General features: G+C 37.7%; 1 protein-coding gene across 2 annotated transcripts in view; it reads left to right on the forward strand.

Moving 5' to 3' along the window:
* The window catches only part of TMCC1 (transmembrane and coiled-coil domain family 1), a 112210-nt gene that overhangs the window by 17569 nt on the left and 77913 nt on the right, over positions 1–16728 (forward strand). For both annotated transcript variants that reach the window (XM_004692358.2, XM_012732169.1), the window contains exon 3: positions 1844–2543. In XM_004692358.2, the coding sequence (XP_004692415.1) occupies positions 1971–2543 (573 nt within the window). In that variant the 5' untranslated portion in view covers positions 1844–1970. The remainder of the gene's footprint in view (positions 1–1843; positions 2544–16728) is intronic.

A 16728-nucleotide genomic window follows, 5' to 3' on the forward strand; every position in this document is an offset into this window, starting at 1 on the left:
TCTGAGGAGCTCTGTGTTTTTCAGAGTAGAAGTCACTCAAGAACTACTACTTGTGTGCCCTACAAACAAATGAGGGAGGGTGAAGATAATTAAATACATATACTGTTGGCAGCATTTTTGACCAAAAGGAGCCCCAGAAGATTTCAGTAGATGCCGGGACAAATCATTGTTAAGATTTAAGGTTTTCTTTCATGGGTCTCCCAAAAGGAAAAGAAAAAATACACAGTCAGGAAAAGGGAAAGAGCCCTCCATGATGTAGAGATATTTCAGTGTGGTTACAAATAATCTGAGTGAAAGGCAATAAGATTTTCCATTCTCATGGCTGCTATTAATTACCTGTCTTGGGAACAAAGAATTTTGTTGGTACTTAGAGCGTTGGAAGGTATTGATGAGGGATATTTGTCACCAGTTTATGACGCTGAGTCATAAAGAAGTCAGGAGATGGGGAATGGGCATCAAAGAATATGGGCTGCAGAATCATGATGACTGTACACATATGTGGAAAGAGAAGGTCTTCTGAAGGTAGTTAACAGGAAGAAAACTAATGGGTTTGTATTTCTGTCGCTCTGAACTCTATTAATTGTGGATTCCTAGTGGACTCATATTCAGCTAATTTATCTCTTCTAGATTGCTACTTGGTGGCATTGAGTCTGCATTTATCTACATGGAGTTTCCTTGGTAGTGATTTAAACTGTTCAAAGTACTCTACTTGGAATATAGGGAGTTTTAATGTCCTTTGAACAGAAAGTTGAGGAGAAAATATGGAAATCAAGAACCTTCTATACAGTATTTTGCTATCTCTGGCAGCTTTTGTGTGTAATTCACTTTTGCTTTAATATTTGCAACAACTCCATAAAAATAAACTTTCTGTTATGAAAAAAAAAAAAAACCTCATCTCTATCATCTCCCCTTTTTTGCATGTGATTTCCATAATCATGGCAATTGTACTGACCTTGTGCCTTGTTTCAGCTTCCTTTTAATTTTCTGCATTTAGTACTGGTATTTGGTTGCTGTATGAATTTTTTTTTCCCCTACTATGCCATCAGGCCCAGTTACTATGTTTCTCCTTTGCTTTTGAATTTGTGTGGATATATGGGAAGCTTCTGTCAAGGATGACACTATTCAATTTGAATCTCTTTTCTTGATAACTGTGATACTGTACACAGATCTAGTCTTTCTGAAGACAGATCTGTCTGGATCATTCACTCATGGTATCAGAATGTCTTGTGCTTCAATAGAGCATTCCACTTAAAAATTTTAAGTTTCATTTTGTTCTCTAAATAGCAAATCTGTTACCTTTAGTTAACTTAATGAACCTGAATGATAACAAGAAATTCTCTTTTGCTTGAAAAATAAGATGTTGGGATATCCACTCCATACTGTTATTCTTTGAATTTACTGATTTTCAGCACATAGATAAGTAACTGATTTGTGAGAGGAATTAAATTGCCTCAGCTATACTGTGCATATTGAATAGTCTTTTTCTCTCTTGATATCCCAATTAATGACTATTCTGTCAACTATTTATTATGATCATCCTCCCAAGATGGTGTCCTTCTCCAGTATTCAGTTCTTCCTATATGGAAACCTGCAGAGATTATTTTTAAACATTGCTGTTTTCATTTCCTATATATTTGTTGTGAACTTTTTATACTATTTTAGAAAATAATCATTACCTGCTATTTAGGAGACTATCTTTTAATCTTTTGATTAAAGATGACTAAATGATAGTGCCTACTTGTTTGGCTAGTGGCATGTTTTTCTTTGTTTAAACATGGGAATTGCTGCATGGGTTTATAATATAAAGTTCTTTTCTTTTCTTTTTTTTCCTTTTAAACATTAGATAGGCATGAAGCCTCCGTCTCACAGCTGCATGTGTAGTTACTGGTGAAGCAAATGCCTACCTAATTTGACAGTCTTGGTGTGTTTAAAATTTTTTGAGTTTGCAAATAAGCATATTAAGTCTACTGATGGAGCCTTCGGGCAGTGAACAGTTATATGAGGACCCTGATCCTGGAGGCAAATCCCAAGATGCAGAGGCCAAAAAGCAGACAGAATCAGAACAAAAGTTGTCTAAAATGACCCACAATGCTCTGGAGAACATTAATGTCATTGGCCAAGGCCTGAAGCATCTCTTCCAGCACCAGCGCAGGAGGTCATCAGTGTCTCCACACGATGTGCAGCAGATTCAGGCAGAGCCAGAACCTGAAATGGATCTGGAAAGCCAGAACGCATGTGCTGAGATTGATGGTGTCCCCACCCACCCCACAGCTCTGAATCGTGTCCTGCAGCAGATCCGAGTGCCGCCCAAGATGAAGAGAGGGACAAGCTTGCATAGTAGGCGGGGCAAGCCAGATGCCCCAAAGGGAAGTCCCCAAATCAACAGGAAATCTGGCCAGGAGATGGCAGCCGTTGTGCAGTCTGGGCGACCCAGGTCTTCATCCACCACCGATGCACCCACCAGCTCCGCTCTCATGGAGATCGCTTGCGCTGCTGCCGCCGCCGCGGCGTGTCTGCCAGGGGAGGAGGCCGCTGCAGAGCGGGTGAGTCTACTAGGCTTTCTTTCTATTTATTGTCCTTTGTGTCTGAAGTTTCCTTTAAAAACTAAAATGATACATCTCAGCAAGTACCTCAGTGTTGGAATGAAGATAATTTCTCTTAAATAAATGTGATGAATAATAATCATTCTAGTTAGTAAACAGATCCTTACATTATGACTCGCTTCTTATATACTGGTGTATTTTGCCCTTTTACTGAAACCTTCATTTCATGTGTTGTTTCTATATTAAAAGGCTAGGTTTAGAGATAGAGGACAAAGACTGTTCTTTTGGTTTTGTACATAGGATTGGCAAAAGTTGCAGATCTGGGCTTGTCTGTGCTTAATTAGCATGGTAATATATTAGGTTACTTACAGTTTTTATACACATGTATCATGCACACGTGTATCACATCGCCATTCACTGTACATTTCACTTTTCATAATACAACATATGTAGTTTACTCTTAATAAGCAGATTTTTTGGAGTTTCCCTTGATGCGAGAACTAGGCATATCAGATTTAGGGAAAGTATAACTTACATGTTGTCTGTCAGATATTGTAAGTTGAACACAGCAAAAATAGTTCTGTCAGGGTTTGGAAACTTGGGTAAGTGTAGCAAAGCAGCTAGTGACAATGAATGAGCTCAGTGTTAATGGGACTCGGACAAACTGAAGAGCACATTTCCTTTCTAAAGGGCTGGTGTCTTAGCTTTAGCTTATTAAAATTGGTACTGTGAACACAGTCTTGCAGAGCTGATTTTTCAAGAGAAAATGGAAAGCCAGATAATCTTTTGCATTTTTTTAACACAGAAGCCAGCCAGGGTTTGCCCCATAAGTCGCAATCTTGATGTCTTTGACTTTGCTTTTTTGTATTTCTTAATGCCTTCATGGTAGTCACTTTCTTTGTCTCTTTCTTGTTCAGTTAAGTTTATTTTACAGGACATGTAAGATGAAAATCTATTAAATCTAGTACCTTTAACTCTCTTGTATCATCTAGTGATATTAAAAGCAAATAGATAATGAATAGTAAATCCCTTTAAGAAGGGAAAGGAAGAATAATGTTGTGAAAAGTAGCATTATATTTATGTACATAACAATTACATTTGAAATAAAAAGGATACTTGGTCATTGAATAACCCAGTCTAGTTGGCAGGAAAAACTGACAGTGCAGCTATATCATTTTATCAATGAAAAATTTATTACTAGTGTTTTTGGGATTATAGACTTTTATATTAAGAAGAAAAGTATAATAAGTAAAACATTTTGTAGTCACATGGTTTTGGAAAACTTCATAGAAAGCCAAGTAAGAACATTTTCCCCATAACGTTTCTTTAATATTTTTGTCAACTTCATTGACATGTATGTACATAACAATAACTGCTTTAAAGGTACAACTTGATTAGTTTTGAAAATGAGTAGTCATGTAAAGAGATAATCATGATACAGAATATATCCATCATCCCAGAATGATTTCTGATGTACCTTTGCTGCAGTAGGGCTTCTTTTCCCCAAGTTGGCTTCTTAGCCAACTAGTCTCTGACAACCACTGTTCTACTTTCTGTGGCTAGTATTTTTTTTCCTAGAATTTATTTATTTTAAATATTTATTTATGCATACAAGAACTGGGGTACAGGCCAGACGTATAGGGGGTGAGCAGATTCATTGGAGACAGAATAGGGAGGAGAACAGGCAGATTGGCTAAAGTACACTGCTGAGGAGAGCACTGGGGAGACAGGAGAGGTCTGCTGCACCATGTGGGTCACTCCCTGGCAAGGAATCCAACTCATGTTGCATGGCTGCAGATAGCCTCATAGTGCTGTGGTTTTTGTTTTTTTGTTTTTTTTTTTAAGATTTATTTATTTATTCATACAGAACTGTGGTACAGGCCAGAAATGCGGAGGATGAGAGGATTCACCCGAGACAGAGTAGGGAGCAGAACAGGCAGATCCATGAAGTACACTGATGAGGGGAGCGGCAGGCGGGTCAGGAGAGGTCTGCCACGCCATGTGGATCTCCTCTGGGGCAGGCTGGGATTGAACTCATGGGGAAGTGGCTTAAGCTTCTTAGTGCTCTGTGCTTTAACCCCCTGCACCACCAGAGAGGGCCCAAGAGCTATGTTTTAACCCCTTGCATCATCAGGGAGTGCCCTTTTTCTAGAATTTAATGTAAATGGGATCATGCAGTATTTTGTCTTTAGTGTTTAGCTTCTTTCCCTTAGCATAGTGCTTTGGAGAGATTGTTGCATGTAGCCTCCGTTCTTGCTGAGTAGTGTTCCATTGTGTTGGTATTTATTCTCCCATTCACTAGTGATGGATATAGAAATTTCAGTTTCTTTAATTCTTCATAGGTATTTGTTGTCATTTCATTTATGCTGTTGCTTTTAAATTTGGATCATTTTACTTTTCTATTATGAATTAAATTGCTCTGAACTTTTGCATACTGGTCTTACATGTTTTCATTTCTCTGATTTATATGGTAATTGCACCTGCACTGTTCTTACTCACAATAAACTCAAATGTGTGGGTTTTTTCCACACCAGTTCCGACACTAACTGGGTATGTTCCAATTCATTTTAGTTCTGATAATAGCTCCACAGGTTAAGAAGTCCTTTTGTGAAGACTGCTCCCACTTCAGACATTATTCACAAGGCTTAGGTTACCACTTCTACTAATGTCCATCCAATTAGAAACCCATGACTTCCTCCGTAGGTTTGCTAAAACAGCTCTCACAGAACTCACAGAAGTCACATTACTTATGCTTACTGCCTTTCTATAAAGAATAATACTGCAGTTAGATACAGCCAAATGGAAATGATGCTTAGGACAAGGTAGGGGTAGGGTTCCTCCCTAGCAATGGTTCCTTCCCAGCACTTGATGTATTTACCAACCTGGAACCTTTCTAAAACCTTGCTTTTTAGGGGTTTTGTGTAGGCTTCACTATGTAGTCATGGTTGATTTTATCATTGACCTCTAACAGTTAACTCACTATGTAAAACCTCTCCCCTTCTGGAAGAGTTTGGGTGTGATGATGTTCCATCCTTATGTTTATGCCTCATTGTTTGTGGGACTAGAACCTATTCTGAAGCTATTATCAGAGGCCACCTATGATTCTGATAAACATACAAAGATATATTTATCACTCCAGAGATTATGAGGATTTTAGGAGCTCTGTGCTAGGAACCGGGGACAAGTATATTTTTATTACAGTGTGTGTTTATAAAATGATTGTATTACTTTACCTTTTTGTCAGCAGTGTGCGAAAATCTCAGTTTCTTTACCTCTTCATCAAGATTTGTTGTCATTTATGCTGCTGTTTTTAAATTTAGCCATTCTAATGTGTGTTTATTGGTATTAGATTTGGATTTTAAGTTTGTTATTTCCCTAATGGTATAAAGAAAACAAATGGTGACGTTTGTTTTTTATACATTTTATAAAGATTGGCTAGAGAGTTACAACAGCAGTTATTTCTAAGACTTGATAAGATTTTGTTCTTGACCCTGTGGAATGGCAGAGCAGGCACTCAGCCAAATGAAGTGCACTGTTTGATTATAGCTACTGTGATCTTGCTTTTTACAGTTTTAATAAATATGTATTTATAGTCACTGGTCTGGAGATACAGTTCTTGTTATTCACATACAAGCTCAGAATGTCAAATTTGATATGTCTACATATAGAACCTACTAGGTTCTGATTTGCTTCTTAAAAGACTAGATTGTGTCCCCTCTGTGAACAGCACATTGCTAGAACCTAATCTGCCTTCTTAGCCAACACAATTGAAATCAAATACTTTGTCAGTTTTTCAAAAAGTCAGTTAAAATTGATTATCAGAAAATGGTATGTTCATACTTTGACTATTTTAGCTTAAAGCCAAGACCATGCATTTTTATATAGCTAGTGCTAGTAATTAGATTTCTATGCCTTTTATGCACTCATTGCATGGACTATAATTTATAGTTTTGAATTTTATAAATATGTGATAACCTAATGACATGTATGAAACAGTCTGGGGCAGAATCTAGATTTTAATAATCTCTTGAAAAACTTTATCCACATTCAGTTCTTTTTAAAAAAAGCAACTAGCCTTTATTGAGTTTTTCTAAATAATTTAACTTAGTTTTCATAGAAACAGCAGTCCTTTTTTGCACTCATAGTCTAATTGGTTTATGTAGTATTTAATTAAACTGTGAGTATAATGATTTTAAGTAACAAACTGATGTTGGAACAGATGTGGGTGGAAGTACTAGCCAAGAATATTGATTGCCCTGTAGGCCTAAAGTCTGCATGTCTTTAGGGGCCTTCCTCGTGGCACAAGGGTAATGTCTCAGCACTAATAAGCTCTCCACAACCACTGCAGCAGGGAGTTCTATCCGTGGGCCAGGGAGCTGACCTACAGGGTGCAGCATACCTCTCCTGTTCTGCCTGCTGCTCCCCTAACCAGTGTATCAGTAGATCTTCCTGTTCTGCTCCCCAATTTATCTCTGGTGAATCTTCTTAGCCCTCTATTCTCAGCCCCCCACACCTCTGGCTTGCACCCCAGCTTTTGTATGCATAACTAAAATAAATCTTAAAAAAAAAAAAGCCTGCATGTCTTTGGGGAGAAAATGGAGAGTTTAAGAATGATAATGACGCAGCTGGTTAAAGCACTGCACTAAGAAGCTAAAGCCACTTCCGCATGAGTTCGATTCCCACCTGCTCCACCTGCCCCAGAGGTGACCACATGGTGTGGCAGACCTCTCCTGACCTTAGCAGTGTACTTCGTCAATCTGCCTGTTCTGCTCTCCACTCTGTCTCTGGTGAAGCCTCTCGCCGCCCCTGAGCCTCTGGCCTGTACCCCAGTTCTGTATGCACAAATAAAAAATTAAAAAAAAAAAAGAATGATAATAACAAGCTGGTTGGAAACTTTCTATTCTTATTTTTTGAAATTGTTTGGAATGCTAAATATTGGTCTATTTTAGTTTCTTTTTTCTTTCTAAGTTTAAAGATCTGAGGCTAAAAATGTTTTAATGCTTGTAAGTACTCTGACTTTTTTTTTTTTAGAGATTTGTTTTTATTTACTTATGCAGATAAGAACTGGGGTGTAGGCCAGAGTTACAGGGGAGGTAAGAGGATTTACCAGAGAGAGAGAGTGGGGAGCAGACAGGCAGATCTACTGAAATACATGGCTGTTGGGAGCAGGGAGCAGACCAAGAGAGTTCTGCCTTGCCGGGGGGTTCACTTTCCTGGCTGGGGAATGGAACTCGTACTGCAGTGGCTGTGGACTCATAGTGCTGTGCTTTAACCTGTTGTGCCACCAGGAAGGACCCACTGTCAGGATTTCTAATGCAACTTGAAATTACATTTTTCATTAGATGTGCCATTTTATAACACACTTTTATTTCACCAGTAACTGCTTAAATGTCTCTGGCTAAATCCATTGTGAATTTTTTTGCATGTTGAAAATAACTACATTAGGTTATGCTCAAGATGAAATAAAATAGAAAAATAAAACAAAAGGTTTCAGGGAATTCAGCTAAGGAGTTACTGTCATCAGTAGTATATACCCCACCAACTTAGTTGTTTATTTCTATGGGAAATGTGTAATTTTTAATTACATTGTTAGAAGTGATTTGTAGATTCCTAGACAAGTCCATTCCTACACAATTTAAGTGAATATGTATTTCACATTCATGGTGGTATTTGCACAGTGAAGTAATAACCATCAATGCTCTTTAATTGCTCTTTATTTTATAAAATGATAACAGTGACTGAGATTTTTTGCTATAAATTCTGAGGAAGAGCAAAGTTAGAGAGAGATGAGAAGATGTATTCAAACTTTGTAAGTTTGGTGAGGGAAATTTGATGTTCATGACCCTAGTCCTCTGTTAAGATTAATGTCATTTCAGAGTCACTTTATCCTTTTTTTTGGTTTTTAAGTATTTATCAGGTTGTGGTTAAGTAAGCTTGGCGGATTAGTCATAGTATTGACAGGAAGAAATATATATATATACATATACATGTGTGTATGTGTGTGTGTATAAGCACACACACACAGGACACACACACACACACACATATGTATACTTAAATAGTGTCTGCCAAAGTCTGAAAATGAGAGACAGAGGAAAGCGGGTGGGCAGGTATGTAGGGTGGAAAGTGAGGTTAGAGATACTCTTAACTGGTTATTCCTAGTCTTTGGTGACTTAAAAGCCCAAAGTGTTAGTGGTGATTTCATACTGAATCCGCCAACCACCCTTGAGAGAATTGTGGATTTTAGCAAAGCTGGATAGCCTTGGGCAGAGGACAGAGGAAAGACTTGGCTTGTCACCTTCTTCTTGCTTGGAGCCCTGTACAGACAATGCTGCCCCACCTGCTTTTTCTAGCTCCAGCCTGGCGTCTCAGGTGCGGAAGCAGCAGCAGCTTCAGACTGCTGTCCGTTAGCCCAGCCTCCGCAAGCTTAAGTTGGGACTGTGCCTACCTGGAAGACCTTCCAAACTTAGGCCAACCCCGGGAAAGGCACACACAGCTCAGTGTCTGCTGCTCTTTGGAGTTCATGATTCAGTTAGATCCCATAAGTCTGTCTTTCTCAGTCTTACGCAGTAACATAATTATTATACTTAAGGGTTTGCAGATTAGCCAGGAGTTATAACTATGAAACTCAGCCCTCTGTGGTAAATTACATAATTGTGGCATCCTATTCTCTTTAAATAAAAGGAAAATTTCTAAGATGGGACTCAATGATCTGTAAGCAAAACCAGAAAGCCCAGTTGTTCTGTTCTCCCAAAAGGGGAAGAAATGAGCTGGTGGAAGGATAAGTCCAGTTCCTCACCACCAGGTGGCGCCCCAGACCAGCATCAGAAGGTGGCTAGTGAGAGGCTGCCCACCCCACTGACAGACATTGATAGCAGGGATTATGACTTGAGAATTAACTAGTAGAGACAGTGAGGACCTATTTTGGGGTTTTGTTTTATATTAAAGGTACGTTATAGAGCAAAACTTAGTTGCTGGAGCAAGTACCTTATAGATTCATTAACCTAGGGCCAGAATGTATGTTTCTGTTAATACAGCATTTATTCTTTAGTGGCCCGAAACATTCATAATGATCTTATGTTTTTCTAAGCGTGGTTATTCTAAGAGTGAAACTGAATATCTAAGGTTTTTTTTTTAAGATTTATTTATTTATGCATACAGAACTGGGATATAAGCCAGAGGTGCAGGGGCGGTGAGAGGCTTCACCAGAGACAGAGTTGGGAACAGAACAGGAAGATTGATGAAGTTCACTGCTGAGAGGAGCAGCGGGCAGGTCAGGAGGTCTGCACCTCCACACCATGTGGGTCAGCTCCCTGGCCGGTGATAGAACTCTTGCTACAGTGGCTGCGATAGCTTCATGGTGCTGAGCTTTAATCTGCTGAGCCAACAGGAAGGGCCCCAGGAATTTTTTTTTTTTTTTTTTAAGATTAGCCATGAATCTTAGGAGGGAAGAGAATTTGATCATCTACAGTCCATTGTTTGTTTATCTAGAATTCAGTTACAAAGTTTCCTTTCTGACAGCTTCATAAGACTTATAAACAGGGCATCCCTAGTGGCCTAGGGGTTAAGTCTCAGTACTCACACTGCAGCAGCTGGAGTTCAAACCCCAACCATGGAGCTGATCCACTTACAGTGCAACAGATCTCTCCTGTCTCACCCGCTGCTCCCCACTCTGTCTCTGGTGAATCCTCTCACCCCACTCCCTACATTTCTGGCCTATACCCCAGTTCTTATATGTATAAATAAATAAGAATAAATCTTTAAAAAATAAGGACTTATAGACAAGACAGCTCAGAATCATGTATTATGTAAGATAATCACTAGAACAGTTTGGTTTTTCTTCAGACATCATAGTACAGTCTTTCATTTCAAGAAAGAAGGCATGTCAGTTGGCGGTGTGGTGAACTTAACCAACATTTGTTAAAAATTAATTTATTTTGATATTACATCATCATGACCTATGATCTCGTCAGTCAATGAGAACAGGCTATATTTCTCTTGAGTTTTCATACGTCAGTCACAATATATATTGTGTGTTAATTTGTTGCTCTCACTTTATATATACATAGATCCTGAAATACACTTTCCTAAATATACATGATTTAAAAACTAATATTATGAGAAATCTCTTTGTAAGAAGAATTAACAAAAATTCATTGGTTTATGTGTCATAAAATTCATACCCATACCCAAAGACCAAGTCAGATATTGGGAACTGACTAGTAACATTTCATTTTATTCTAGTAACATCTTATTGGGATGAGGAGACTTGACTCTGTTTTCAAAATTGTAATAATGAGGAAGCTAAGAATTCAGACATTTTGGGATACAAAATAGTCCTTTGTGACACAAATGGCTTTTAGCAGTAGATCACTGAGGCCCTCCCTGGTGGTGCAGTGGTTTAGGGGCAACACTGCAAGCAAGCTACAGCCAAGTGCAAGTTCGATCCCCAGCCCAAGAGGTGACCACATGGCGCGGCAGACCTCTCCTGTCTCGCCCGCTGCTCCCCTCAGCAGTGTACTTCGATGTTCTGCCTCCCCACTCTGTCTCTGGTGGGGAGACACCTCTGACCTGTACCCCAGTTCTGTGTGCATAAATAAATAAATCTTTTTTTAAAAAAGTAGATCACTGAATGTTGCCAAGTGATTAGCAAGAACTTATGGGTAGTTAAATCTTAGACATAATCCTACTCAAACTTCTTATTTTATAGTTTCCAAATGTGGTAAAACAAAACAAAATAACAAAATAACTTGCTTGAAATTATACAGCTAGTTATAAGTAATACAAGAACTGAATCCCTGGTTCTCAGTGGTTCTGTGTTCAGCATTCTTGTTTCTATATTCTGTTGACCACTTTAGAGAATCAAAGAACAACAGTTCTGCCAATCAGGGCACAAGATAAGGGGAAAGAATGGTTTTTCCTGTTTTCTTCAAATACTGGTAATTTGTTTGACTTGCACAAAATAGGGCAGAAATCTGTGATCAGTGACAAAGACTGACTTAACCACTGCCCTTTGGTTTCAACTCTGGTCATCTTTTTTCAGATGGATAGCAATGGAAAAAAATATTCTAATGATTCCCTAAGGTCATTTTATATCATTCATTATTAAAATATGAACTACATTCTGGATTCTGAGATAGCTAAGCAAATAGGAAAAAAAGTAGCAAATTATTCACAGGGCCTAAAATAAGGTCTCTGTTTTTAGTGAGTTAGCCAGTTAACTTCTTGTAGCTGTTTCTGTGTTCTGAGCTGAAGATGAGGTGTAGAAAAGAGAGCTCATATTTAAAGTTTCACTTAATCTAACATAATATTTCAAAATTCTTAACTATAGGAAGGTGCAAAACATCCCTCTGTTGCCTTAAGATACCAAGAAACCTGCCCTGAGAATATAAATTTCAATAACTCATTCTGTTATTGCAAATCTTTTCCATGACATGGTGTAGTAATCATTGCATGAATTATTTATGTAAGTGATTTATCATTTTAATATTTAATATCATTATATGGGCTTATGCTAAACTTTTAGAGTTCTTATCTAATGTATAAAAACTTTTTTCATGTCATTTAGTTTTTTGAAATAGAGCTAATCATTTTTTAAAAGATTTATTTATGCATACAGAACTGGGGTACAGACCAGAGGTCCAGGGGTGGTGAGTGGATTCACCAGAGACTGAGTGGGGAGCAGAATAGGCAGATGGACAAAGTACACTGCTGAAGGGAGCAGCGGGCTGGTCAGGAGAGGTCTGCCGCGCCATGTGGTCACCTCCGGGACAGGCGGGAATCGAACTCATGCGGAAGTGGCTTTAGCTTCTTAGTGCTGTGCTTTAACTCCCTGTGCCACCAGGGAGGGCCCCCCAAAGTTTAATTTTTAAGTGCAAACCAGGTTATGGAATTGTGAACATTGACCTAAATTCTGATTTTTTTTAGTTTTATTGTGGTAACCCACTTCAGTATTTCAATATGGTTAATAAAGTTGTTTTGATTTTAAATAAGAGAAAGTTGACAGCGTGCCTTGAAAATCTGTTGTAGTTTAAATGTGCTTGTCTTTTTAAAGATATGGCAGCTTTCCAAAGACTGGTTCTTTAATCTCTTGCCCTGTTTTTAGACTGTTACAATAATATGGACATTTAGAAACTTAAAGCACCCACTATGCCTGGCTATGTTAAAACATTTTGTTAGTATGATCTAAACAGTAATATCAATATATGTGAAAAGCTAATTTCAAGAATGATATGAATGTTTTAAATACTAATTGAAATAGACCTAATAATTTTTAAAATAATTTTCTTGGTATCCCTTTCAATATTAATATTATGAGAAATATAGCTTAGGTTTTCATATGTAGTTATAATCAGTCAAATTAGATTTAATATTTAGATTTATGTTGGAGGAATAATGAAAGTGGCCCTTATAGGTCTCTCTTCTCTGAGTGTGTGTGTGTACAACTGTGGATCACAGAGAGCCACTTGTATGATGCAAGCTTGAGAGACAGCCTGGTGATCCATTCCTCTTTTGCCAAGACAAGAATTTTTTTTTATTTTGATAATTTATGAAGATTATTTGGATGCCATTGTGTTTGTTCTTATGCTAAATATTCATTTCTACACAGTACACCAATATGAGTGTTAGATATCTATTGAGGATCCATAATCATATAGGTTGGCCCCCACGACGCAATATTAAAAAGTTAATAAAGGAGAGGCTGCTAATTTAGTAGCTTCCAAATTATTTTGCTTACACCTTATAGCATATTAATATTTTTGTTTTGTTATATATTGGGCACTTATTTTTGAGTATATACATGTATCATATAACACAAAAATTAAAAGGTTGAAAAAAAATGTAAATGGAAGATGTAATGTTTCTTCTTGTATCCATTAAATACATGTTTCCTGTATTTTACACCAGCGTTAAAAGTTAGGATAATTCTTCGCTAAGGAATTTTTGGGTAATGTGAACATCATTTATAGCTGAATTAGAAATGCAGCAATAGCACAGTCAACACATTTTGCGATAGAAACTGCCGACCTTTGAGGTAGGCTGCCTTGGGGTGGTTTTCTGTCCTGCTGAGGTGATCAGGCCAAGACCAACGGACCACGTGATCATGTGTGTGTATGTTATGGGAAATATCAGTGACTACAGATGAGGGTTGGGCTGTACTCTAATGTTCCTTTTAAGAGCTGTGGCTATAGATAGGAATTTACAGAATGAGCACTTAAATCTAAAATAATGCAGCAAATTGAGGCTGTGAAGGAAAATCTGACTCAGGAGTACTTTGGGAATTTGTCAACTTTTATCTAAATTTTCTCAGATCTTCTTGCTGTCTTCTCTACAAATATAATGGTTTTGATTCTCAAGCTGTCACCACATAGGAAATATGTTTTCAGGTCTCCTGTAAGCTAATAATCAAACTCTATGGGAAAGTAAATATAAATAATAGAGAATTCCAGCAGCAGACCTTAATACTTACTATGCTTCATTATACCCCAAAGAAAAATTTTGGTTTTTTTTATATGTGTATGTGTGCATATACACACATATATACATACACACATGTACATATATACACATATATCATACACGTGTGTGTGTGTATAATTTTTTGAACATCATGCTTCATTGGACACATTTTTTCATCTTGGTTGTAATCCCCATGGACTTCCACCAACGCACCCCTGTGCTATCCCCATAGTCCTTCCTCTGCACTCTTCCTGGCCCAGTTTTGATCCTTGGGTCCTCTTCCCCAACCCCTCCACCGCCGTAGAATGTCTCTGGTTTATAGTTAGTTGATTTTTGTTTTTTCTTTCTGACTTATTTCACAAAGCATGATCCCTTTCAGCTCCACCCATGTTGCCACAAAACAAGATGAGTTTATCTTTTTTGATTGCTGATTAATATACCATTTGTGTTTATGTACCGCATCTTCTTGATCCAGTCATCCATTTTTGGGTATTTGGGTTGATTCCACATCTTTCGTATTGTAAATAGACGAGCAATAAACACAGGGGTATAGGTTTCCTTTTGAATTATGTTTTTGTCCTTTGATATCCCGAAGAAATTTTATAGAGTACATGAATGCAAATTTAGAATGGATGAGTAATTATTATTATTATTTTTTTAAGATTTATTTATTCATACAGAACTGGGGTATAAGCTAGAGATGCGGAGGGTGAGAGGATTCACCAGAGACAGAGCGGGGAGCAGAAAAGGCAGATCTACGACGTACACTGCTGAGGGGAGCAGCGGGCGGGTCAGGAGAGGTCTGCCGCGCCATGTGGGTCACCTCTGGTGCTGGGGATCGAACTCGCATTGAAGTGGCTGTGTGTGTGGCTTGCAGTGCTGTGCTTTAACCTGCTGTGCCACGAAGGAGGGCCGGATGAGTAATTATTTTAAAGTCTGCAATATTACAGATGACTAATTATATGTTTTCAATTTGTTAAATTTCCTCTAACAATTATAAGTACTATTTTATTAATAATAATTCATTCTGGTAGAAAAATTTTTTTCTGAAGTAGAAATCAGTTGTTTTTTTTTTTTAAGCTCAAAGTTGTATTACCTTAAAAACATTAGCTTCCTCCTTTCGTTTTCTTTTTTTTCTCTTTGGTGAATAATGGTGTTTTCTGAAAACCAGCTAATCAAGATAAGCCAGCAATGAATTTATTACTTCAGAGTACATGTCTTGAGTGTTGTAAATGTAACTGCAGTGCTTACAAAGTTCCTCTGATATGATGGTTTTCTTCTTTCCTGGTTCCTGTAATAAATGTTCTCTTTCATTGCCCACATAGTGCCAAAAGCCTTCCATACCATGAGTCTATGAGTGTTGAATACTAGAAAGCACCAAAAATTGAGACTTTTTAAAAAAAATGGTTAATCCAGCATTTGTAGAGCTTTCCATTTCAGTGGAACTTTTAAAATGTAAAAAACGTGAAATGAATGGCCATAAAAATTGAAGTCCCAATTCTGATCCATTTATTTCTAAGTAGTTGTTTATAAGGTTAACAGTGGAGTAGTGCAGCAGAGAAACTGAAGGTCTGTGTGACCCTCCCGGTCTTTGGAAAATGTTTTCTAGATAGCTAGTGGAGTTGAAGCTTATGACAACATACACAGTGTTAATGGAGCATACTCTGTTAGTGTTAATGGAGCATACTCCATTAGTTTCATGTTAGCTATGCAGGAGCACATTTAAGTAATAACTTGATCATAATCATAGGTAGGACTGAAATATCTTAAATATTGTTCTCCAACTTATGATCACTAGAGGCTTTCAACAGCATTAAACTTATTTTCAGTGATTGTGTATGCTTAGGAGACAATTATACATACATTCTTCTAGGCAAAAAGAAAACTGTGTCCAGGTTTTCTACGCCTTGAAATTGTCTGCTACAAGATATAAAACAGCTGTAGAAAGCAATATGCTTAATTTCACTGTTGTGTTATTTTTTATGACTTGAAACTCGCCTTTGATAAACTTCCCGCCATTTTCCATATTCTTTGGGTATTATACATTGTCTTTACATAATTTGTATTGGGTTATAACAAACATAGAATCTAATTAAAACTCAAGTAGATAAATACCTGTGATATTAATACAGTCTTCCTGAGAGTATTTGTCTAAGGTGTCTGAGGTGTAAAGTGAACTTGTTTGAGTTACTCTGCATTAAGATGGATTTCAGAATAAAGATTTTATGACCCATTTATAGCTCAGGAGAATTAAGGCCACAATATAAATTACCTACACTGGGTGTGGTAGTTTGTGATGTGGGTCCCTTGTTTTTGCTCATAGTTTTTACAGCATCTTTTGTTTCATTAGAGTACAGAGATTTGTGAATTGGTGCCGTTGAGACAGGTTGACTCTTACATCTTGTATTTATCATCATGAGGATTTGTAACTCCAGTGTTTCACTAAATAAAATCACAATTGAACTAAATATATTTCCTCATGTACCCGAGGACAGGACACTAACGCACATCTACACTAATTTTACTGAGTTTTAAAATTATTATTTTAGTGGGATTTGCCTAAAATGAGGTTAAACAATAAGCTACCATTGAAAACTGACAGGAAACATCTTTGCAAACAGCATTGATCTTTATATAAAAAGCACTCCTGGCCCTCCCTGGCGGTGCAGCAGGTTGAAGCTAAAGCCACTTCTGCATGAGCTCAATCCCTGCCTGCCCCAGAGGA

This window comes from Condylura cristata, unplaced genomic scaffold, assembly GCF_000260355.1.
Source record: "Condylura cristata isolate star-nosed mole 26May11 unplaced genomic scaffold, ConCri1.0 scaffold00033, whole genome shotgun sequence".
In the NCBI taxonomy this organism is placed as follows: domain Eukaryota; kingdom Metazoa; phylum Chordata; class Mammalia; order Eulipotyphla; family Talpidae; genus Condylura; species Condylura cristata.